Source organism: Lontra canadensis, unplaced genomic scaffold (assembly GCF_010015895.1).
Source record: "Lontra canadensis isolate GAN:19392208 unplaced genomic scaffold, GSC_riverotter_1.0 scaffold99, whole genome shotgun sequence".
Classification (NCBI taxonomy): domain Eukaryota; kingdom Metazoa; phylum Chordata; class Mammalia; order Carnivora; family Mustelidae; genus Lontra; species Lontra canadensis.
Genome location: NW_022631093.1, coordinates 4,218,869 through 4,243,888, shown reverse-complemented (window position 1 = coordinate 4,243,888; position 25,020 = coordinate 4,218,869). Strand labels below are relative to the sequence as shown.

Here is a 25,020-nt window from a genome sequence, read left to right as displayed (position 1 = left end):
ATCTCCCGCCGACGACCAGCACGCAAGCCTGGGGAGGGTAGCCGGCAGAGCCAGGCTGCGCTTGCGCGTCGTGGGGACGGGTAGGGGGCGGGGCTTAGGCCCGCGCGGCTCAGGCTGTGAGGCAGACCGTGCGGGTCGGGTGGGCTGAAGACACAGCCGAGGGGTAATAACTTGCTTACAGGATTGATGTTTCACCCCAATTCTGTGATGTTGGAACTCCTACTTGACCCCATTACTCAGATTACAGGAGTCAGGATTTGAATCCAACTGTGTGATTCCAGAAAGTGTGCCTTTAATCGCTGTTGGTAAAGATTAATGCCTAATGTGTCATACGCTTTCCAAAACATGTTGAAAGGACTTAGCTCCTGCCCTTTACTGGTTATGGATAGGTGGGATGAGAACTCCACCTACTAACAAAATGGGTAATATTCAAATAATAATAATGCTATTGGACCCTCAACCCTAGGATCATGTGATAATGAAAAGCTGCATTTTGTGGGACATGCTATAATTTTTTAAAGTTTTTATACTCATGACCTCAGAACTGCCATATTCTTCATTACACCAGCACAAGAACTGGGACTAGAAGTAGTTTGCTTACAAAATCACCCCCTTTATGTAGTTATTGTGAAATTTCTAGCAGATCAGTCATCACGTACAGGCCACTTAAAGGGGCTGGTTTCCCCAGTTCTTCACGCTGTGAATTTGAATATGCTAGAAAGGATAGGATCCAGAATTAGGAAGACTACCACTTTACTAGGTAGTGCTAAGAGGCTAGGGGTGGTGTTTCTCCTTTTTGCCTATGCAGTGAAGACTGTTTGAGGAATTCTGAGCACTGAGTTCTGCTTTGAGCACAGCATTTGTCCAGGCACTGCTGCCAGTAGAAAAGACAGGAGCAACAGGAAAACCAAATACAGTAAACAAGCTAGTCCATTCATTTTCTGGCAGGTATAATTCTCTAACTACAATTCTAAATATTCTGACTCATTACTTCTATGAAATAACACAAAACAGAACTGATTAGACCAGTACTATTCATACATAAAAGGAAAATACCAATGTAGAAGACAGCTAAAATATGTACAGATTGGAGGACATATTAAGTACCCTTCCAAAAAACAGTAAAACAGGTTTTCTCAAGTCCTCTTTTTCATTCTTGAACTGGAATTTGAAAATGCACTCTAGCACTCCCATACCATGACTATTCCAGATCCATAACTCTGTATTTTGGTCTGAAATGGCTTTGATACATAAAACCACTCAAGAAACAGAAACTTTTGTCCTAATAAGGTCCAATGATTTGCAGGCCCAATGGAGAGGTAGCCAGAATAACAGATGAAGTCAGACATTGCTGGGTTTTGAATCCCTCTCTGCCATTTGTCTCCTTGGGCAAGTCACTGTTCTTTCTAGAAGTTCCCTGCGTAAAATGAAGACAATGTCCTCCTTGCAGGGATAAGAAATTAAATGAGCTAATGGGTAAAGATAGAAATAGAGATAGATTTAAATCTAGGTCTACTACTTATTAGTTATATGATTTTGGACAAGCAACTACTCAATTCAACATATATTTACTGAATGCAAAGTCCTGGAGATACAGGACTAACAGGGCCCCTGACCTCAGGGAGTTTAGATTCTGGTGAGGTAGACAAAAATGCAAGCTGATAGTCAGAATATAATGTTAAATGCAGTTAATTTGTTGTTTTCTCATATTCATCTCAGGTTGGCCTTAATGAGATGCTTCAGTACACACAGATAAAATGTAACAACTAGTCCTGAATGTAGAGGCTTTTTCAAGAGCAAAGCCATTTATCATCACTTAAAGAGCAACACTTTTAAATGTCATACTCTGACTTATCAACCAACGTTTCTTCTTCAAAAGTATATACCCTTGAAATACAATATGAACTCGATCCAACATTCTTCATTCCTTTTCCAACAGCTTCAGCCTGGCTCTGAGCAGGCCAGATCAGATAGACAGATGACCAGCTTATAAGATTTTTGAATGATAAATGGTGGTTGTACACATGCAAAAGGAAGGCCATTATAGGAATATTTGCCTAGAGCCAGGATCTGGCTGTCTCCAGAGACCTTTGAACTGTGGCAATAAATGTTCCTAAATACTTTCACTTGAACTGAAAGATACACGAAGAAAAAAATGAATCTTACTTTCTAGACATTAGTTTATCAGTAGCCATGGACTGTCCTCACTAGGTATACAGCTTATAGCAATATTGAAAATAAGAGCAATATGGAAAGAGAGCATGAAAAAAACCCATACCCATTGTAATGGTAACAGTACGGATACTTACTGGATGCTTACCATAAGCCAGGCACTATCTTTTTGTGTTTTAAATGTTCTATTTCACCTCATCCTCACAACAACCTGAAGAAAGATATTATCACACCTATTTACATATAAAAAAGCAAACATTTTAAAGCATTCAAGGAACCTGCCTCAAGTTGTTCAGGTACCCCAATATAGTAAATGTATTTATAATTATGTGTGTGAGCTGTTTTACCAATGTTGTAACCAATATATTTAAACACACCATGTCGTGAAACAACGTATTATAAAAGCTACTAAAAATTTTTTTAAAGGATGGGGCGCCTGGGTGGCTCAGTCAGATGGGTGTCTGGCTCTTGATCTCAGGATCCTGGGATTGGCTCTGTGCTCAGCGGGGAGTCAGCTTGAGGATTCTCCCCCTCTCTCTTTGTCCCTCCCCCAGCTCACAAGCACTCTCTCTGAAATAAATATATTTAAAAAAACAACTTAAAGGATGAGATTTTAAAAGTAACACAAATAGCTCCAGTATTTTCTTCTTGCTTTCCAAATGGCTTATTATACATGTGCCCCACTTTGGAGACCACGTTAGATCACAGGCAGTCAAAATCCAAGAACAAAAGTGAAGATTATCAGTAGTTTTCAAACTTGAACATGTATCACAGAATCATTACCACCCCAGACACAGTTAAATAGCACCACTAGACCCCTAAAAATTTAGAGGAACTTGTGTTCTCCTTGAAACTCCCAGGCGTTCATTCCTCTGCTCCTTCCATTAAGCTTTCCAAATCGTGGATGTGGGCCCTAGGCTGGCATGGGAGATAAAAAAGACTCTTTCTGCAAAGTCAAAATACAGTTCTAGGGGTCTCAGCTTTCAGAAGACTTCCACAGGCAAAAGCACAGAGAGTAAATAATGCCTTCAAGAATACTTGAACGGCGGGGGGGTGGGGGGGGCGGGGAGGAATACTTGAACTGCAGGACCCAGGCACCTGAGCACCCACTAGGAATTCAGAAATAAAGGCCACAGACACGTTAAATCCAAGGCTGCTAAGAAGTGCCTGGAGTTGATAAGCTGCTAGAAATCCATCTACTACCAAGTGCCAAGGTAAAATGATATGCTTCTTCTGTGGACAAAAAGCCCATCTTTCATACTGAATCCTCACAATTTTTTTATTCCATAATAGGTAAAACTGTGAAAAGGGTCTCATATTCAAAACATGAACTATCACGTTATTTCCATATATTAAAAATGGTTAGGGGGGCACCTGGGTGCCCTCTGGGGGCTCAGAGGGTTAAAGCCTCTGCCTTCGGCTTGGGTTATGATCCCAGGGTCCTGGGATTGAGCCCCACATTGGGCTCTCTGCTCAGCAGGGAGCCTGCTTCCTCCTCTCTCTCTGCCTGCCTCTCTGCCTACTTGTGATCTCTATCTGTCAAATAAATAAATAAATAAAATCTTTAAAAACAAAATGGTTAGGAATTTTTTCATTCTGAAACTCTAGCTTTTACAGTAATCCTAATAATATCTGAATGGGTAACTCTGAGCTCTAGATTTCCAAAGGATTGTTAAAACTTTTTTTTTTTTTTTTAAAGATTTTATTTATTTATTTGAAACAGAGAGAGAGAGATCACAAGTATGCAGAGAGGCAGGCATAGAGAAAGAGGAGAAAGCAGGCTCCCTGCTGAGCAGAGAGCCCGATGCGGGCCTCGATCCCAGGACCCTGAGATCATGACCTGAGCTGAAGGCAGAGGCTTAACCCACTGAGCCACCCAGGCGCCCAAAACTTTATTTTTTTATTTCATACTTACTTCCTCCCCAAGGTTAATGCAAATTAGAATTTATTTTGACCTTCAAAATCATGAACTTCTATAAGCTGAAGACATATCTGGAGAAGAATAAGGTCAAGAAAAATAATCAAAAGTAAATTCCTCAGAGTACCTAGCTGGCTTAGTCCATGGAGCACAACTCTTGATCTCAGGGTTGTGAATTCTGGGTGAAGAGATTATTTTAAAATAAAATCTTAAAAAAAAAAAAAGTTAATTCCTCTCCAGTCATGTGATTTGACAGTATGCACTTACAAGTACACAAATACCCGCTTAGCCAGAAGACATTATAAAGGTGAGATCACGGATATTACAGGGATTTTGCAAAGAAAATGTTTGTTTACAATTTTCCTCCATATTTCTACTTGGATTCCTGCCTGAGGAAAATTATAAGTTGATACAGGAGGGGGAAAAAAAATGACCTTCAAATAGCTATAATTGAAAACACCAGGGGATCTTTAACTAGGGAGGGAAATGTAGCCATCTTTAGCTCTGGAGAACTTGCCTAACATTAAGCAGTAAGAGGCTGATCATATTTCCAAGCCAAAGAGCCCACTCAAGAGAGATCTTATTAAGGCTTTTTAATGATTATATTACCTAAAATGAATACAAAGATAAGATATCCCCTCCACTCCTCCACACATATTCATTAACTCTTTGTCTTTATATTTACATACCCATCTTAACTTCAGCTTTTGGGGCCAGAAGCAGAAGGCACAAAAAAATACCAGCATATTCCAATTCTTAAAACTATGTACCAAACTGAAGAACTAGTGGCTCCAGATTGCAATCCAAGAGGAAGCATCTGATCTCAAAGATCACCCTGGGCTAGCTACTCAGTCTCGCCTGCTGTAAGAGCTTTGCATCCATCATCAATAAAGTTACAAAAATACAACATTTTACTAAACAAAGTGTAGCTCTTTATCCTAGAATTCAACTACCATTTTCCCCCCAGTTCCTATCTTAAGCACTATGTTATCTGTTAGTAAATGACCTCAGCGGATGGTTTTATAAAGGAAAGGAAGGCACCAGAGGGAAAAGAGCTCACGCATAGCTAAGTTACAACTTTGGAGGTTTTGCTTTCTAGTCTGTGATCCTTACAGTGCTAATATGCTATTTAGAAACAGATCCCATGGTTGGCTTTATAGGATTTATAAATCCCAGGTACTTAAGAACTGGTTCTGCTCAAACAACTTCACATGTCCAGTCTGCCTGCCTCAGAGGAAGGACTGCGGTCTCAGGTGCACTGTGACTCCCAGCTGACCACCATCTGTACACCAACGAGGCTGGTAAGACATGAAACATATCAAATAATAAAGTGTCTACAATGACTTGGAAAGAACTTAGCCATCATTGTTAAATTCTATACTTCCATTTTGTAAAATGAGTGCACTGTAACATAATGTCAACTGGCACATGAACTATTATTTCACCTATCGCCTGTATTATATCAAATGCAAACAAAATCTAAGACTAAGAGGCTTCTTCAGGAAGATATTTTTGGATAGAACTGCATATTCTGAGCCGTAGGATTGCCAGAATTTTTAATAAAGATACAGAGTACAATACTCCTTTCCCATACCTACCAATGTAAACAAAATTAGAGCAACAGCATAAAACATTTCAGCAGAGATCATTTTTGGAAACTGTAGGTTGAATTAACTTTATTTTATAAGGAATTTAGAAAACATGAGCAGATATTGATACTGCATTAAAAAACAATTTAGTCTGTACATCATTCTGATTTTAAAAATCAAAGAGTCAGTGTGACACTAAAAAATGTTTTAACAGAGAAATGTGTTTCACTTTAGGACAAAAAAATACTATCAGTGTTTTATTACAACTAGATATACAAACAAAAAGGTAGTAATGCTAAAATGATATAAAACTCTGAATCTCAAAGTGATCCAAGAGGCTGAAGGGAGCACCAATTGTCACCAATGTGAGACTGCCACATTATTCTATCAAAAAAAAAAAAAAAAATCACTAAGTAATAAAAATAAGCAAATAAATAAAAGGAAAGGAAAAGTAACCCAAGATGTCTGCATTTCAGAGTAAATGACTTATTTGGTTCTCCTGTTACATGTGTCTTGTTTGTTTTCTTCTTCTAAGAAACAAAGTAGATATGAAAGGAATCTAAGAATATCCACCTTAGTTTTTCAGTAAGCATAACAATATATATTGAAGAAATGATTGATAGTCCTTGTCATTTTAACCACTTAATGTACTAAGTATGACTTTAGTATGCTTTATTTTCTTCTTTTTAAAAAACTCTTAAGTCAAGAATATTCAGAAACTTCTGTCTCTCTTAATTTAAGACATCTATCTATTTAATTCCTGGCTATTTTCTTTTTTTCAAGAGGTGACAACAATACAAAGTTCTAATATACCAGGAATCTTGAAAAGAACATTGGGTGATCCAGTTACAATATTTTAAATTAGAATATTCAGGAAATATATCTGAGGGGTCAAAAATATAATTTATGACTCCCATGAGTTAAATTTCACTGAGAGATGCTTAAATCTAAGTCTACAACACAGGTACCATTATGCTGGAAATTTTTTAAGAAAGAAAATTCATAACCTACTCAATAATCCTGGAGAAAATGTGGATTAAAATTATTGTGTTTTTACATACAGATGTATAAACAAACACTTGCCGGGGGGGGGGGAGGGGAAGGAAAGAATATTTCTAGGCTACAAATCACTTTCGTTTAAGGAAGATTAAAAAAGATTTAGTAGCTAGACACAGAGCTAGAGGTTGTGAGGGGGAACCTAAGAGAAGTAAATACTAAAACTCTTTGCAGTGTAAAGAAATGCAAAAACCTCTTATACTACAAATATTTAATTTTATAAAACCAAAAAGCAGTCCAACTATTGCCCATTTATGATGATAAAATTGAAACAAAAACTAAGACATTTTGTAAAAATTCTATTACAACATTCTTAAGCCCAATTCATATTGTTCCATGGAGTCAAGTAAGATTTAAGCTGAGGGTGGGGGGTGGGGAGGCACGGACACAAAATTAGAAAATTTTACCTTTTTTTGAGAAGATGATCACAATTTCATTTCAAGAGGATAAGGTGAAGAGCCCCTTAGTGACTTGTATACTTTATTACTGTCAATAGAAAGTCCAAATATTTCCATTTTTTTAAACTTCTGGAATATCATCCAGATATTTAAAATATTGATATTTAAAGTTTACATTAAAGGACATAATACACTGAAAACAGGCCTGCTTTAAATACAGTTTGATAATTCTGGTGGTACTTACTGAAAGAAGATTTCTTTAGCAAATACTGGTTTCATATATTTAAAAAAAATCAGCAAGACAGAATTTTAAAAATCTTAATTTACAATACATTGTAAACTGGAGACAACTGCCACATGTGTCACAGACCAGCACAAGTAAAAAGTTTTTTCCGGATGTTTTATAAGACTTTGTATCTTCCTTTATTTGTTGGTTGGTATGAATTTTGCTAAAAGAGAAAAAAGGTGCATAATCAGAAAAAGCAAAGGAAGAAAAAAATACATGTCAAAGACATTTCCTTTCCAAACGTACAGCATTATCAGATAATTTGAACTGAAAATGTTAGTATTATACTGAGGAAGGAAAAACTCCTCAATAACCAATCATCTGTGTTCATGTGACTACTCTTAAGACAGCAGTTTTGAACAAACTAATGGTGGTGGCATCAAGGTTCTTTATCACTTCTTGGTGAAACAGTCTTAAAAGCCCTTGAATCAAAGGTTGTTTTCCAAAAAAAAAAAAGAAAAAGAAAAAATTTTCTTCTTTCTTCCTGTTTTGTGTAGCTTCTATTCTTTAAACTTTTAGCACCCCAAAGAAAGTTCTGTAAGGGGAATTGTAGAAAAGGCCTCCAAAACACATTCGTGGAGAAAGGACAAAGTGTCCTTTCAAAGGGCCTTCACCCAGTGTATATATATTATAGGGAGCTTACAAACTTCAACTGGCACTAAAGACACAGGGATGGGGGCAACTAGGTGGCTCAGCTGGTTATAAGCATCTGGACTTTTGATTTCAGCTCAGGATCAAGCCCTGAGGCTGGCTTCACACTCAGCTGGGAGTTTGCTTCTCTCCCTCTGCTCCTCCTCTGCCTCATATGCATGCTCTCCAAAGCAAATAAATAAATCTTAAAAAAAAAAAAAAAAGGACACAGGGATACGTTCACCTTCTTTGGGAAGGTGATCTGTAAGAGGATGCCTTTTCCATGGCATAACCCCTTTGGAAAATTATTTAGCAAAACTTATGTAAACCTAACTACATCTACACTACAACTAGCAATTCAACTCCAAGGTATATACCCAAGAGAAAAGCATACTGATATATACAAAAGAGACATGAAAGAGTTCTCAGAGAAGGGCAGCCTGGGTGACTCAGTTGGTTAAGCATACGACTCTTGGTTTTGGCTCAGGTCATGATCTCAGGGTTGTGAGATCCAAGCTCAATGTCGTTCCACAATCAGTGTGGAGTCTGCTTAAGACTGCCTCTCCTTTCCCCTCTGCCCCTGGCCCCCGCGCTCTCTCAAATAAAAAAAAAAAAAAAAAAAGAAAAGAAAAGAAAAGAAAGAAAGAAAGAAAGAAAGAAAGAAAGAAAAAAGAATGCTCAGAGAAGTGTTATTCATAAAAACAAAAAAGTAAAATAGTCCCGAAGTCCAATACATAAATTGTGGGTATATTCACAAACTAAATACTACACAGACATGAAAGACAATTAATTACTACTACATGCAACAACATGGGTTTCCTCCAAGTAATTAGATATAAAAGAATACACAGCAATCAATCCACTTAAATGGAGCTCAAAAATAGGTGCAACTAATCTACCATGTTAAAAGTCAGAATACTGTTACATTCGGGGGAGGGGTATGTGGGTGACTTCTCGAATGTTGGTATTATACTATGTTACTTGATCTGGACAGAGATGACATCAGTGTGCTTCCTTTGTGAGAATTCACCAAGCTATATGTTTATGACTTGTGTACTTTTCTGAATTTATATTATAGTTCAATAAAATATTTACTAAAACAAATAAGAAAGTCTTTGAGGTTTTCACTCACCAGCCGAATCAGTTCTTCTTTTATAAGCCTGGTGATTTCTGCCTTTGCTTTCTGCACGGCCAGTTCATTGGCACCTGGTGAATGAGAGGAAAGCGTTATTTGTATTACTAGAATTACACTGGATGTTTATCCATGTCATGGAGATCCAATAGGAAATACTGTAGATGACTTTTTTTTAAAGAAGATTTTATTTATTTGACATAGACACAGCAAGAGAGGGCACACAAGCAGGCAGAGTGGGAGAGGGAGAAGCAGACTTCCCACCAAGCAGGGAGCCTGATGCAGGGTTCGATCCCAGGACCCTGGGATCATGACCTGAGCTGAAGGCAGGCAGACGCTTAACGACTGAGCCACCCAGGTGCCCCTATAGATGACTTTTAAAAACACTGTACTGCCTGCCAATATAGCCTTTCAGAACCTGGTGGAACATCATCCATATTATATAATGGCTGCTTATTATTCTGATTCCTCTTAGAGTTTCCAATATAACCAATGAGATCACATTACATGTGGTGTTAAGAGTTCTTGGTGGGGGGGGAGGGGAGTGGGGCGCCTGGAGTTAAGTGTCCAACTCTTATTTCGATTCAGGTCATGATCTCAGGGTCATGAGCTCAAGCTCTTCATCCTACTCCACACTCAGCAGGGAGTCTGTTTGAGATTCTCTCTTGCTCTCCCTCAGCCCCTCCTGCTCGTGCTTTCTCCCCCAAATTAATAAATAAATCTTAAAAGAAAAAAAAAAGAGTTCTTGGTATGATTAAAAAGAGCAAAGAAAATATGATGAATACTTTGTCCAAAAGAGACTAAGGAAAAAAGCTGAAGAGAAATATAAACTCCTTGGTTCATTTATTTAATAAATACTTATTGGACATTTATTATATTCCCTAAGGTGGAGGACTATCCACGTTAAAGGAGAAGTGATGCCATGGGGTATTTTATGAAGGGAATCCCATGTGCAATGGTATAAATGAGGAAAGGCATGCTTAGGGGTGCCTGGGTAGTTCAGTTGGTCATGATCAGCTCAGGTCATGATCCCAGGGTCCTAGGATCAGGCTCCTCATCAGGCTCCCTCCTTAGCAGGGAGCCTGCTTCTCTCTCTCTTTCTCCCTCCCTGCTGGTGCTCTCTCTCTCCCCTAAATAGATAAGCTAGGAAAAAAAAAAAAAAAAGGGCATGCTTAATTACTGAGAGGTATACTGTGGTTGGGAAAGAACACAGCAAGATAGCCTAGAGGATAAGGGAGTTTGGAGACATTCTTTCATTCAGTTATTTTAATTCAAGAAATATGAAGTTCTCACCATGTATGATATAGACTGAGAGATTCATTATACAAAGAACTCATTCATGCTCTTTATGATCTTGCAGACTGGTAGAAAAACAAACTTGTTAAGATATTATAACAGAATGAGAAGGTAGGAAGCAGTCTATCAGAATGACTTCCAAATATCATTCCTTACAAAAACCTCTCTCTCAGTTCTCCAGGCAGAGTTAAATGGCAAAGAGTTGAGAAGCAAATAAAGTAAGAATAAAGCAGATACTAAATCCAAGAGGAAAAACAGGTATTATCAGCACTGACGGTAGATGAAACTCAATTCTGAGACTGTTGTACTTCAAGTGCTCATGTGACATCCAGCTGGAAATGTCAGTTAAAGCCAATGGAAATATGGACCAGAAGTAAAGGAGACGTGGAGATGAGAGAGCCATGAAGGATAGCGTGGAGGGATCTGAAGCCAAGGGACAATGCCAGGGAACAGGTAAATCTAGAGAGGTAGCACCCACCAAAAATAAATAAATAAAATAATAATAAGTAAACAAAAGCTAAAAAAGGGGGCCAGCTGCGTGGCTCAGTCAATTAAGGATCTGACTCTTGGTTTTAGCTCAGGTCATGATCTGAGGGTCATGAGATCAAGCTCCACGTCGGGTTCTGAGCTAAGTGTGCAGCCTCCTTAAGATTCTTTCTCTCCCTCTGCCCCACAACTCCCCTCCCTGGCCAAAAACTCAAAATAAAGAAAATAAAATAAAAATTTTAAAAATAAAAGTAGATAGGTAGCACAGTATACACTGATAAAAATGAAAGAGCTGTACCAACAGAATAGAAATTAAGAACTAGGAGTGAAATGTTAAACAATATGAAAACTAGAGATGCAATGTAGAAAACTGTGTATTTATCCTTTTTTTTTTTTTAAAGATTTTATTTATTTATTTGACAGAGAGAAAAAGCACAAGTAGCAGAGAGGCAGGCAAAGAGGGAGGGGGATGCAGGCTCCCTGCTGAGCAGAGAGCCTGATGCAGGGCTCAATCCCAGGGGCCTGGGATCATGACCAGAGCCAAAAGCAGACACTTAACTGACTGAGCCACCCAGGCGCCCCTGTATTTATCATTTTATGTAAGAAAAAGAAATCAGGAAAACAAGCCATAGAATTCTCCTTGTTAGACAAAAATGACCTTTTCTGATCCCAAAGAGAGCAAAGGAAGGGAGGAGAGGAAGAAAGGAAAGAGATGAAGAAGGAAAAGGAAGAGGAGAGGAGAAATAGCAAGGGGAGGAAGAAGAAGAAACAGTTTAACAATAGGAAGGAAAGAGCCAGGAGTATGGCTGTGAAGTTATAGCAACATATCTAATCTAAATCCTACACCTCCACCAGCCAGCAACCACACATTTTAAAGCTGTGGGTGCTGGAAGAGAAGAGAGATGGATGTTAAGAAAACAAAAGGGTAGAATCAAGAGCAAAGCCAGGCTAAAAATTACAACCAAAATGAAATTCAGGAGGAAAATATGCTACTCGGCATGATTTGGTGTGAAGTTGTTGATATTCTGTGCTGTTTTAAAAAGAAAGAAAATGACACTCTCACCTAAATCCAAGTAGAAGAATAATTTTCCTATTTTAGTTAGAGCCTGACCATTTGGACCAGTTTAAAGTTTTGACTTATAAAGCCTCTTTAGGTAATCGGTTACATATGTTTATAAGCTGCCATGGAAAAGAGGCATTTCCTTTCATTGGTCCTAAAACAACTCTGGCTGCTTTTAAGGGATTCTCCACTAGTAAAAAGAGAGGGTCACAAAACAGGCTATAAATTATACAGGATGGCTAGGCACATAAGTCCTTCCTGTTCTCCTTCCCGCTGCCTGGTGGGAAGCCTGAAACTGCTGACCCACAAAGAGCCTCCAAGGAGCCAGGCATTAGTGTCCTCCAATTACAGAACTAGAAACAGATGACACTAGGCTCCTTCCAACACCTGTTTTCATCCTATTAGAGTTCAGTTGATTTGGCTGGAGTTTCAAAAACTAAAAAATCTTTTAAAAAACTAATTATCTATGAAAATCTCAAAGCTTTGGATCATTTTAATTACTAATGTCCAGTTCTTAACCATCACTACAGCTCTAGAATTCTAAAGATTCATTTTTGACAAGATTACCTTATTGCATAGGGTTTGGAAAAAGCTGGTTTAGGTTATAAAAATTAGATGTTATTTCCCAAGTACAAGTGGACAGTGGAGAGAAATGACCAGAAGCATTCTACATGGATGAAAAAGTCAAGCAGAAGCTGTGGGCTTCTCACTTCACTTAGTAGAGGAGATATGTTCTGATAAAGTTCTATGTAAGATGAACCTTGATATATTACTTATACTATACTAAACATAATTACCTTTAAATTCAAGAATTACACAGAGGATCCTTTTTCAAAGCAAATGCCCCTGATTTACATCTCTGATTTACGTCTTTATAAGGAAGGCATTTAAAAGTATTAGTTTTGCTTAAATGACACCCATGATATTCAAGCTGAAAATAAAAGGATGACTGCATGTATACCAAGGGTTTTATCATCAGATTCCACTGGAAGACACTGTGTCTCCAACCTGTATGGTCTAAAGAACAACAGAGTAGGGGAGACCTGTCCAGTTCCAGGTGCAGAAAGATGTCAGTTTAACTTTCTCTCCTTAAAGCGCTAGGTGCCAGCTATCTTCATTTTACTACACAATAAGGAAAAGTATCACATGATTTAGAAACACACAGCCACTGGTAGAACAAAAGTCTTTTGGGACACATAAAAGGATGCATTTAAAAACCTGACTTAGTAAAAGACACAATCACACACAAAAAAAAACCAAAACAAAACATGGAATTTGCTTAAGCTCTACATCCTTTGTATACCATTTTAAAATATGCATGAATCTTAAATATGCGCGCATTTTAAAATATGCATGAAATAACGGCAGAATGGTAATAACAGGGAACATATAAAGGCTGCATTCAAGTTTCCCTACTGCCACAATTCATCATTAACTTTTTTTTTTTTTAAGATTTTATTTATTTATTTGACAGAGATCACCAGTAGGCGGAGAGGCAGGCAGAGAGAGAGGAGGAAACAGGCTCCCCGCTGAGCAGAGTGCCCGATGTGGGGCTCGATCCCAGAACCCTGGGATCATGACCTGAGCCAAAGGCAGAGGCTTTAACCCGCTGAGCCGCCCAGGCGCCCCTCATCATTAACTTTAAAAGGTCCTATAGTGGGGGCGCCTGGGCGGCTCAGCGGGTTAAAGCCTCTGCCTTTGGCTCAGGTCATGATCCCAGGGTTCTGGGATCGAGCCCCACATCGGGCACTCTGCTCAGCGGGGAGCCTGTTTCCTCCTCTCTCTCTGCCTGCCTCTCCGCCTGCCTCTCCGCCTACTTGTGATCTCTATCAAATAAATAAAATCTTTAAAAAATAAATAAATAAATAAATAAAAGGTCCTACAGTGAGAGTGCATCAGTGAAAATGGCAGAGCCTCGAACTCCAAAAGCCTGTCCTTTGACAAAAAGTGAATAAATTTACAAAAACCTGAAATCACCTGTATCAGAACTCTGGAAACTAATCAAAAGTTTATAGTAACCAGGAAAATACTTATTAAAGAAAGAAAAAAAAAACCTAGCATAATCTAGGAAACAGCACTTTTTAGTACTTCAACTTACTCTGACCTTATCTTGCACTTTTGGCCAGGAAATGATTTCTACTTAGGGGTAGACAGGATACTCACTATTTCTCTTCTTGTGTCTTTATGCTAAGATGCCACACAAAAACAACTGAGGTAACCAATTCATAGGAAAGTGGCTGAACAGGCACAGCACTAATTAACTTTTAGTCATGTTTATGGGATGGAAAGAATCAAATCCTAATAGGTAAGCAAATCATCTATAGATTTTATTCAGTATAGAACTTACCTAAAATTAAGTCTTCACAAAATCAAATGCCAAAATGTAACAAGAACAAACTAACACTGTCACTAACAATGACAGAATTTATTTACAATATACTTACAATGGATACCTTCTAATGATCTTCCCAACAACAAACTTTAGAGAAAAGCTAACCATTCCCAACAACAAACTTTAGAGAAAAGCTAACCATTACAGTAGCTACTAGCCATGTATGTGGCTATTTAAATTAATAAAAATTGGGGCACCTGGCTGGCTCAGTCAGTAGAGCATGCAACTCTTGATCTCATAGTCATGAGTTTGAACCCCACAGTGGGTGTAGAGATTACTTAAAAAAATAAAAAATCAGGGGCCCCTGGGTGGCTGAGAGGGTTGAGCCTCTGCCTTTGGCTCAGGTTGTGACCTCAGGGTCCTGGGATTGAGCCCCATCCATACTGGGCTTTCTGCTCGGCAGTGAGCCTGCTTCCCCCTCTCTCCCTGCCTGCCTCTCTGCCTACTTGTGATGTATGTCTCTGTGTGTCAAATAAACAAATAAACAAAATATTTTAAAAAATCAAATATGAGGGGCGCCTGGGTGGCTCAGTGGGTTAAAGCCTCTGCCTTCGGCTCAGGTCATGATCCCAGGGTCCTGAGATCGAGCCCCACATCAGGCTCTCTACTCAGTGGGAAGCCTGCTTCCTCCTCTCTCTCTGCCTGCCTCTCTGCCTACTTGTGATCTCTGTCAAATAAATAAAAAGTCTTTTAAAAAAAAATCAAATATGAATTCCTTTACAAAATTAAATAAGATTTACAAATTTCAGTCACACTGGCCATATTCTGAGTGCCCCACAGCCATTACAGAGCCTTCCCTTGGACAGTGCAGCTTTTAAGAGATCAAATAGAGGATAGGCCTGTCAAGTAATACTTTGTATCCTGAAGACAAACGACTATGGGGCCTAATCAGATGCATTACTCAAAAAATTTATTAAGTGTTTACCATCTGCTCTAAGAATAGAGCAGATGATAAAGTCACTACATCCACGGAACTCAAGTTGCTGGGGGAGGGGGGAACACAGACAAGTAAAAATATACTACAATTTCTGTGATGAGTACTGTGAAGAAAAATAAACAGGTAAAGAGCTAGGATGAGGTAAGGCTTTTCTTTTCTCAGAAGTGATGTGTGCACCTTAAAGTAACCAGGCTAGTGCCTGAGATAATACACAGTGTGAGAAAGGGTCCTCTGGAGCCATCTAAGCCCTTTAAAGCACTAAGTATGCAGACTTTGAGCTTATGGAACACACAGAATGACTCTCTCCACAGCTCCAAAACCAGGATGCAACAAATATTTAGTTCATTAAATAGATGAAGTGGATCTGACTGGTCTACACTTGTAAGTCTACTACAAAGATACTCAGATTAAATATAAATGAAGGGATGCAAGTGGTCCTATTGTGCAGTGGGAGAATACATTAGGGGAAAAATACAAATGGAAACTCTTTCAAACTCATTCGTGAATGTGTGAAATAAAGTTAAAAACCAAATCTGATTGGGGTGCATGGGTGGCTCACTAAGTTAAGCATCCAACTCTTAGCTTAGGTTCAGGTCATGAGATCTAATCCTGGGTATGGCTCCATGCTCAGCAAGGAGTGTGTTTGAGATTCTCTCCCCTTCCCTCTCCCTCTGCTACTCTCCCTGCTCGTGTGTACCCCCACACCACACAATCTCTCAAACAAATAAAATCTAAAAACAAAACAAAACACACAAAAAAACCTAAATCTGATCACTCTATATGATACTTGTATACTCTGTGTTATGGTATCATCTGTCCTCGTTTTTTTTTTTAAGATATGCAAGAGCTTTTATGGGCATAATTTCATAGGGACTACTTGCTTGGATAAACATTCATTACGTGAGCTAATATACTGACTTATTTTCTAACATAAACTTTGGCCAGAATATTCTACTTATTAGAAGCATAAACACATCAGTCCTTAAAATACATGTTTTCTTTTAGAGTGATTCTCTAATTTGACTGAATCTTCAAGACTGAAAAGAGTTCCATATATAGATCATTGATCTCTCTATATGTACTCAATTTCTAAATAAAGACCTTAAATGATATATGAAATTATTTTTTTCTTATAAGTGTTCCTTATTTTTATTCTCTCAAGAACTGACCTTATAGTCTCTCCATGCCTGTTATATCTGTATCAACTCTAACCTAACTCAAGACTGCAATAGAACAGCAATACATACTTTCAATTGCCAAGTAAATTTTCCGCTCTCCTTCCTTAGGTTCTTTTCCAGGTGGGAAATATGTTCCTCTGATTGTAATTGCAGCTTCAGAATATTCACTGATTCTCTGCAGAGCTTCCTTAGAGGTAACCTTCCACCTAGCAGTCTATGAAACAAAGAGTGGGGGAAAAATATCACTTTACAACAGGACAAAAACCTGGTGTATTGACAAAGAATAGGCTAGTTAAATAATATTATGATCAATATCAAGAATATAATTAACACCTTCACATAAAATCCTTAGATCCTAATGTAACTAGAATATATTTATATAAATAAAATTTCTATTGTTGTCTCCCTCATCAAATAAAAAGTGAAGTAGCTATTAAAATGTTCATGGGTTTTAAAGAAGGTATTTTTGCTCCTCAAGAAGAGTTTTTACTCCATGATTTAAAAAAGGTTGAAAACTATTACTTGCCTGTGGGAAGTCATTGATCTCTAATTCTTCCTCATATCTCTTAAAAGATTCATTCTGTCCACCATCCTGTCTCTCCTCTTCTTGTTTCTCCAAAGGCACATAATTGAGCTTGGCATTAATCTTTTCAGCAAGTTGCTCTGCAATGGTTTTGGCAGACACAGTGGGAGCCAGGATGGTGCCACCTCTGAGAATTGCATTGGTGGCCTGTTGCATCACATCCTGCAGTTAAAGAAGACCTACAGTCAAATCTCAAATGAGGGCAGAGATAAGATCAGGATCCTACCACAAATTATCCTCTGGAAAGCCACTAAATAGAAGCATCTTTCTATTGCAGAGTCCTACTCAAGTGTAATTTAGCAGTACATATTAATAGTTTAATATATCTATCTCCCTTACACTGATGAGAAAAATAAAGAATATTCAACTCTATTCTTAAAAGTTCTACTGGATCAAAATTAGGTAACTCTTGATATCAAATATAGTAAAACGTTTCTAAATCATTTATAAAACTTTGCGGCTCCTTAGAGTTTCCTCTAAATTAGCAACTTTGTCCACTACCACTGAACTCTCCTCCTCCCACAACCCAAGCCCATGTCCAATAAATGACAGTAAATGACTGACCTACCTTTTTACTTTATTTTGTACCTAAACCTTTTAATTTGAACTTAATTTTACTATATGCCTAATGTGGGTAGTACAGGTAGTACATGACTCAAACCTCAAGCTTTTCTAACAATGAGAAGGCGTGGCTATTTGCTTTCACCAGTAAAGAGTTATTAGCAATAATAATCCCAGGGAATATTAGATTAGGCACTATAATCCCCGTTTTCAGAGGAAATAAGGCATGAGTATAGCAGACATTTCATGGTAACTCACTGGCTAAACACTTGATTTAGCCAAGCAGCAGAGAAGAGATTCTTGCTGGCTCAACAAAACAAACAGAAACCTGAGACTCTAAGCCTCGACTGCAGCTGCCTCATTAAGTCAGTCCACTAGCATCTGGCTTCTTCCTTCCGGCTTGGGTGTTACAGTCCTGAAGCTATCCAACCTACTAGACAGAGGGTTCTATACCTTCACAAACTCTCAAAAACTTCAAAACACTGTTAAAATACACAAACTATTCTTTGGGAATGCTATGAAAATTTACTCTTAGTTAAAAATTAAATTGGTAGTTTTTTAAAATTTAGGGGCACCTGGGTGGCTCAGTGGGTTAAGCCTCTGCCTTCAGCTCAGGTCATGATCCCAGCGTCCTGGGATTGAGCCCCATGTTGGGCTCTCTGCTCAGCGGGGAGCCTGCTTCTCCCCTGCCCCTCTGCCTGCCTCTCTGCCTACTTGTGATCTCTGTCAAATAAATAAATAAAAATCTAAAAAAAAAATTTAACTAATAAAAAAAAGCTCTCAAGAGAAAGATGGCATGTGAAATATTTAACACATTTTCCACTGGTTAAGCCCATGTTAGTTTGAGTTATGTAACCAGGTATTACACTTCCGAGGAATTGTTTGTGTGCCCAATAAATCATCCAATAAAAGCAGATCAAGAAAGAAAAAGCAGAGTGGCTGGGTGGCTCAGTCAGTTAAGCAACTGCCTTCGGCTCAGGTCGTGATCCCAGGGTCCTGGAATTGAGCCCCACATAGGGCTCCCTGCTGAATGGGGAGTCTGCTTCCCCTACATCCCTCCCCCAGCTTGTGCTCTCTTTTTCTCTCTCAAATAAATAAGTAAAATCTTAACAAAAAAAAAAAAAGGGAAAAAGAAAGGGAGTTATTTCCTTAAGATTTTGGTAAGCTCAATCAGAATATTACTTTAAAAAACAATCAGCAGCTAACTTCCTTCAGTTAGGAGTTCCAAAATAGGCATTAGGACTTCTGTTAACCATATAAGAGGCATTATCCAAATGCAGTAATTAAAGAATTCTGTATTCAGATTAAGTTAAATTCCCACTAACTCAATGTCTAGAACAACTGGTTCACTTGCGCTGACATAAAAAGTAATGACGTAAACTTGGAACAAATTACTTAATACCTGAGACTCAATGCCCAAATTCTTCTGAGCATTGATTCTAAGAGCCAATCTCTTAGCAATTTCTAATTTCTCAGCATTTCCTGCAGTTGGAGCAGGAACACTGGATGTTCCAGGAGCAGCCATATCTTTAACTCTCTTCTTTGAATTAAACATACTTTCAATTTGTTCATCAATCTAAATAAGAAAAAAAAAAGATTAATAAAAATTGGATTAAAAATACCAATTTAGATATATCCACAGAAACTAATAAAGAATATTTCTATCAAATGACTAGAACTAGACACTTGTATTTATGTTAATTCAAGCACACAGACCAACAGGAAAACAGACCAGCTATTTGCTGAGGGTAGCACATTTTAAAAAATCAGTTACTTATGGCAGGAGAAACGAAAAAGAGTAAGAGAAAGAAAACAGAATACAATGCCACATGAACCAAGTGAGCACACTCCTAAGTGGTCCAGAAAATACATCCCAGTTTAGCAATTGAGGAACATGCACTGTCAAGACAGAGCACCCAACATGTCAGTATGACTTGAGGCTAAATTAAACTGCAATTAAAGAGGCTGGAAAAAGGGCAGTGTAACTCAAGGCCAGCAGGCCACTAGAAATATAGTCAACAGTTCTCAGGAAGAATGGTTCATGTTCCTAAGGCAGGGGTCCCCAATCCTTCCCAACTTCTAAATGTAAATGGATTTGCCTTAAAAACTGGGTAACAGAAAGGCACCTGGGGGGCTTCGTTAGTTAAGTGTTTGCCTTCAGCTCAGGTCATGATCCTAGGGTCCTGGGGTGGAGCTGCACGACAGGCTCCCTGCTCAATGGGGAGTCAGCTTCTCCCTTTGCCCCCTCCTCACTCATGGTCTCTCGCTCTCTCCCCCAAATAAATAAAAACTTAAAAAAAAATATTGGGTAACAGAATCAGAAAATAAGCTTTACTATTTAATTCCTTTGAAACCAAAAAAGGAAAAAAAGTAAGGTTGGTTTCCTCACCAAAGCAAGAAAAAAGGATGACTGCTTCAGCTCTTCCAGGAGCCATGTAAGTCCAACTGTAACTGTGTCATCCTGACTGGACACACCTACCTCATAAGCTATTTGCATTTCCTTTTAAAGATGCCTTCTGCCCAACAATGACTATTGATAATACCCACTAAAGAGAAACAAACCCCTTTATATACTTAAATTAAGCTAAGAAGGCCTTATGTGCTAAAACTCAAACCCAGGGAAGAGGATGGGTAAGGTTTAAAAATTAATTAGGTGGGGCACCTGGGTGGCTCAGTCAGTTGAAGCATCTGACTCGTGATTTCAGCTCAGGTCATGATTTCAAGGTTGTGAGACTGAGCCCTGCATAGGGCTTCACGCTCAGTGCTGATTCTGTTTGAGATTCTCTCCCTCCATCCTTCTGCCCTTCTTCCTGGTCATGCTTACTCTGTCTCTCTCACAAATTAATAAATAAGGAAAAAAACTAACCAGATTCAATGAGATTCAAAATAATGTTCAAGGTAACAAACAAAACTGAGCCTGGGTGGCACAGTAGGTTAAAACATATGACTCCTGATTTCTGCTCGGGTCATGATCTCAGGGTTGTGAGATTGAGCCCTGAGTCAGTCTCCATGCTGGGTGTGCATCTTGCTTAAGATTCTCTCTCTCCCTCTGCCCCTACCCACCCTAAAAAAGAAAATAAAACTGGGGGGTGATTTCAAAGCAGGGCCATCAATTCTTTAATATTCTTCTTCTTCAGTGGAGCCTCTCCTTGAGGGTGGGCTGGACTTAGTGACATATTTCTAAGAGCCAGAATAAAGTAGTAGTGCCAGTGTGTGACTTTAGACATTAGTCATAAAAGGCCTTAAGGCTTCCTCTTTGCTCATTGAGTCCTTTAGCTCAATCACTTTGGGAAAAGCCTACTGCCATGTTGTGAGGACACACAGGCAGAGGAAAGAAAAGAGGTATCCTGCCAACAACACAGTGAGTGAGCCATCTTAAAAGAACATGATCCTCTATCAGTCAAGCCCTCAGATTGCCATGCCCTGGGACACCAGCTTTACTGCAACCTCAGTGAGACCCTAAGCCAGAACTACCAGGCTAAACTAAACTGCTCCTGATCTCCTACCCCCCCAAAAATGTGACATAATAAATGTTTGTTGTCTTACCTACAAGGTTTTGGATTGATTTGTTATACCATAAGCAAAAACTATAACACTGACTTAATTAATTTTAAGTCAGTATGGTATACTAGAAAGAAATGGTGTATGGTTAATGAGAGATGTGGGGTCCGGGGCTGTCTGAGCTTAAGAGGCAATGTGGCTGTGGGCCAAATACTTTTTCTGGGTATCAAATTCCTCAAACAACAAGATCAGAATGAATTCCTGATTCTAAAATTATGTCCTGAGCTTAGGTTTAATCGAAAAAACAAAAAACCCCAAAACTTCTATGATCAATGATCAAATGCATTAGACACTTTCTGAGTTAAACAAACTTCTTGAATTGAGGATTTTATACATACTTTGATATGCTAATACCATTACTAGTGGTATACACTAGGAAGAGTTTCCAAAAATTATTTTATAATGAAAACATGCTCTTCTAAAGCTATAGCTTCTTTGGGTCCAAAGGATACTCTGTAAAACCACGAATATGCTGAGTTCTCAGGGCCCCTCTTCACTGGGTCACAAATAATACCATTAGCTAAGACCATGACATCTGAAGTAAGATTGGAATGGGTACAGGGCCCAGCTCATTCCATTAATTGCTATGTAAATTTGAAAAGATTATTTCTAAGTCTCATTCTCCTCAATTATAAAATGGGAATACTCTTTCGAGTATCTACCTTGTCTGGATAATGTGCAGAACTAAATGAAGTATTCCCTGTAAAGCATCTGACACAATGCATGGCACTTAGTAACACTCAAAAATGCTAACTATTACTGCTTTTTGTTTTCTAAGTAAGTTCTACTATACCCAACATGGGTGGGGCTTACATTCAGGACCCAAAGATGAAAACTCACATGCTCAACCAACTGAGCCCCCCAGGAGTCCTGCTGACTACCATTAATGACAGTATTCTATAACGACTAAGTTTAACAAAATAAAAATATTAGTACTAATATTATAAAAGACATGGGGAGCCAGGGACTCTTCACACCACTACGGGGGATGCAGACTAGTATTCACTTTGCAGGAGGACAATCTAACATAATGTTTCAGAACCAAATTCGATACACCCTTTAGCCTAGCAATGCCATTTACACATTCAACTTCAACTTAATCTGATGAATGTGCAAAATTAAATGCGCAAAGATAAGTAGTAAAGAACAGTTTATGATTAAATATATTCCAAATATGAATATGCAGAAACAACCCACATATTCGAAATTTGGGGTTTGATTAAACTGTGGAACATCCATATAATGAAATATTATGTAACCATTAAGAATAATGTAAGGGGGCGCCTCTGCCTTTGGCTCAGGTCATGATCCCAGCATTCTGGGATCGATCCCCGCACCGGGCTCTCTGCTCAGCAGGGAGCCTGCATCCCTTCCTCTCTCTCTCTGCTTGCCTCTCTGCCTACTTGTGATCTCTGTCTGTCAAATGAATAATAAATAAAAATCTAAAAAAATAATAATAATAATGTAAGAATGAGGGGTGCCTGGGTGGCTCAGTCAGTTTAGCATCTAACTCTTGATTTTGGCTCAGGTCATGATCTCAAGGTTGTGGGAGTAAGCGCTGGTAGGGTCTGTGCTTAGCAGGGAGTGTGCACAAGATTCTCTCCTACCCCTTCTTCCATTTGGGCATGCGGGCGCGCTCTCTCAAATAAATAGAAATAAATCTTTAAAAATTCACTTTAAAAAAATGCAAGAATGAATTTACTAAAACGAGAAGATTTTAACCTAAGACTATTGTTGTTAAAGAAGGTTTATAAAGGGCGCCTGGGTGGCTCAGTGGGTTAAGCCGCTGCCTTCGGCTCAGGTCATGATCTCAGGGTCCTGGGATCGAGTCCCGCATCAGGCTCTCTGCTCAGCAGGAAGCCTGCTTCTCTCTCTCTCTCTCTCTCTCTCTCTGCCTGCCTCTCTGTCTACTTGTGATCTCTCTGTCAAATAAATAAATAAAATCTTTAAAAAAAAAAAAAAGAAGGTTTATAAAGCAGTATGGCCTCATTTTTATGAAAATACATAAATATGGATAGGGCATATGAGAATATACACAGAGACAGAGAAAGGGTGGGGAAGGGCACATACCAAAAAGGTTTGCAATAACTGGCTATCTCAACAAGAGATAAGAAAGGTAAGACCTCCAGCACGAAAGCAACAGTGCTTCAACTGGCAAGAAGGAGGCTTAGAAAAAGGACACTTACGTCAACTGCAGCATCCTCATCATCGGAATCTTGCAGACCGAGAGCCGCTTTTTGCAACTTTTTCCTCTCATTAGCCAAAGCTTGTTCTGTTTCATCAAACTTGAATCCCTTACCAGAGAACCCACTACTCTTTTTAATTATTTTCCCTTCCTTTCAAGGAAAAATAAAAAAGGTTAGTTTCATACTAAAAAACTTTAGTGTTCAAGAACTTAGGAATAATTATTTTTCAAGGTCGTACAGGTAAATGTAATAAACAGTTCATCTAGCACAAGAACAACAAAAAAAAGAACTCTACGTAATACTGAGCTGAAGCAAGAGAGGATTTTGTTTTCACTCCTTTTCCCCCTCCTAAAGAGATAAAATAATCCCATCAAGGTTTACAAGTATTAAATATTCAACACAATAATGAGCTGCATAAAAACAATGGGAGTTAAAAAAAACTCACAGCTTTCTGCTGATCTTTGAAATCACTCCAAAGTTTCTCCAGATCAGGAGGCACTGCAGTTCCCGACAATTCAAGAGCTTTAATTATGTCACCGGCATAGCGAGCTTGATCTTCTGTGATAAAAGTATATGCATAACCCTAATGAATGATGAAAAAGTGCAACTATTAGGCACTAAGAACATGACTCTTACTCAGATCACAAGATAAAATTTGAAGCACCTAATATATCCTCTTAAGACTAACTTCATTACTAAAGAATTTTTTAAAAAGGAGAGTCCTACTAAATTCTTTAATGCTACAAGTGAAATATCTAAGTTTAATATTTAAAAATAAGCAAAACCAAGGGCGCCTGGGTGGTTCAGTGGGTTTGGCCTCTGCCTTCAGCTTGGGTCATGATCTCAGGGCCCTGGGATTGAGCCCCGAATCGGGCTCTCTGCTCAGCGGGGAGCCTGCTTCCCCCTTCTCTCTCTGCCTATTTGTAATCTCGCTCTCTGTCAAATAAATAAATAAAATCCTTTAAAAATATTCTGTAGGAAGGTGCTTTCTTTAAAAAAAAATAAGCAAAACCAGAAAATGTGATTTCATGTATATAGAATTATGATTTTAGATAAATGCACAAATGCACTGTCATGCATAGGAATTTTAATATAGTACATTATTTTCCCCCTTTGTTTGCATTCCTTTCCTACACGACCTACTGCACCATTCTATTCCAACTAACTTGTATTAACTTTCTAGGATGTAGCTTTCCACATAATTTTTCCCCTATGTAGTTTTTCTTTTTTTTTTAAAGATTTTATTTATTTGACAGAGATCACAATTAGGCAGAGAGGCAGGCAGAGAGAGAGGAAGGGAAGCAGGCTCCCTGCTGAGCAGAGAGCCCAGTGTGGGGCTTGATTGCAGCACCCTGGGATCCTGACCTGAGCCGAAGGCAGAGGCTTTAACCCACTGAGTCACTCAGGCACCCCTCCCCTACATAGTTTTTAAGACCAATAAAAGATTTTAAAAATTTGTGTGTGCATATATGTATTTGTGTGTATGTACACATGCACAACTCTAGCCTTTTTCTTGCCTGAACCACAAAGCTCCTGGAGGGACTGCGGTGGGGCGGGGGAGGCCCTCAGTCCATTAAGTGTCTTCAGTTCAGGTCATGA

At 38.7% G+C, this 25,020-nt stretch overlaps 1 protein-coding gene across 2 annotated transcripts in view; it reads right to left on the bottom strand.

The window, feature by feature from the left end:
- Positions 1–7,019: 7,019 nt before the first annotated feature.
- DDX46 (DEAD-box helicase 46) overlaps positions 7,020–25,020 on the bottom strand; it is a 68,138-nt gene continuing 50,137 nt past the window's right edge. Inside the window, exons 17-24 of one of the 2 annotated variants that reach the window (XR_004380292.1) lie at positions 23,867–24,004; positions 23,422–23,571; positions 19,074–19,250; positions 17,057–17,275; positions 16,600–16,744; positions 9,182–9,255; positions 7,378–7,582; positions 7,020–7,221 (exon numbers count right to left, since the gene is read on the bottom strand). Coding sequence is in view for 1 of the 2 variants with exons in the window: in XM_032837543.1 (XP_032693434.1) it covers positions 7,535–7,582; positions 9,182–9,255; positions 16,600–16,744; positions 17,057–17,275; positions 19,074–19,250; positions 23,422–23,571; positions 23,867–24,004 (951 nt within the window). In the remaining variant the exon portion in view is untranslated. Of the gene's footprint in view, positions 7,583–9,181; positions 9,256–16,599; positions 16,745–17,056; positions 17,276–19,073; positions 19,251–23,421; positions 23,572–23,866; positions 24,005–25,020 lie in introns of both variants that reach the window. The other variant, XM_032837543.1, reaches the window with a different exon arrangement.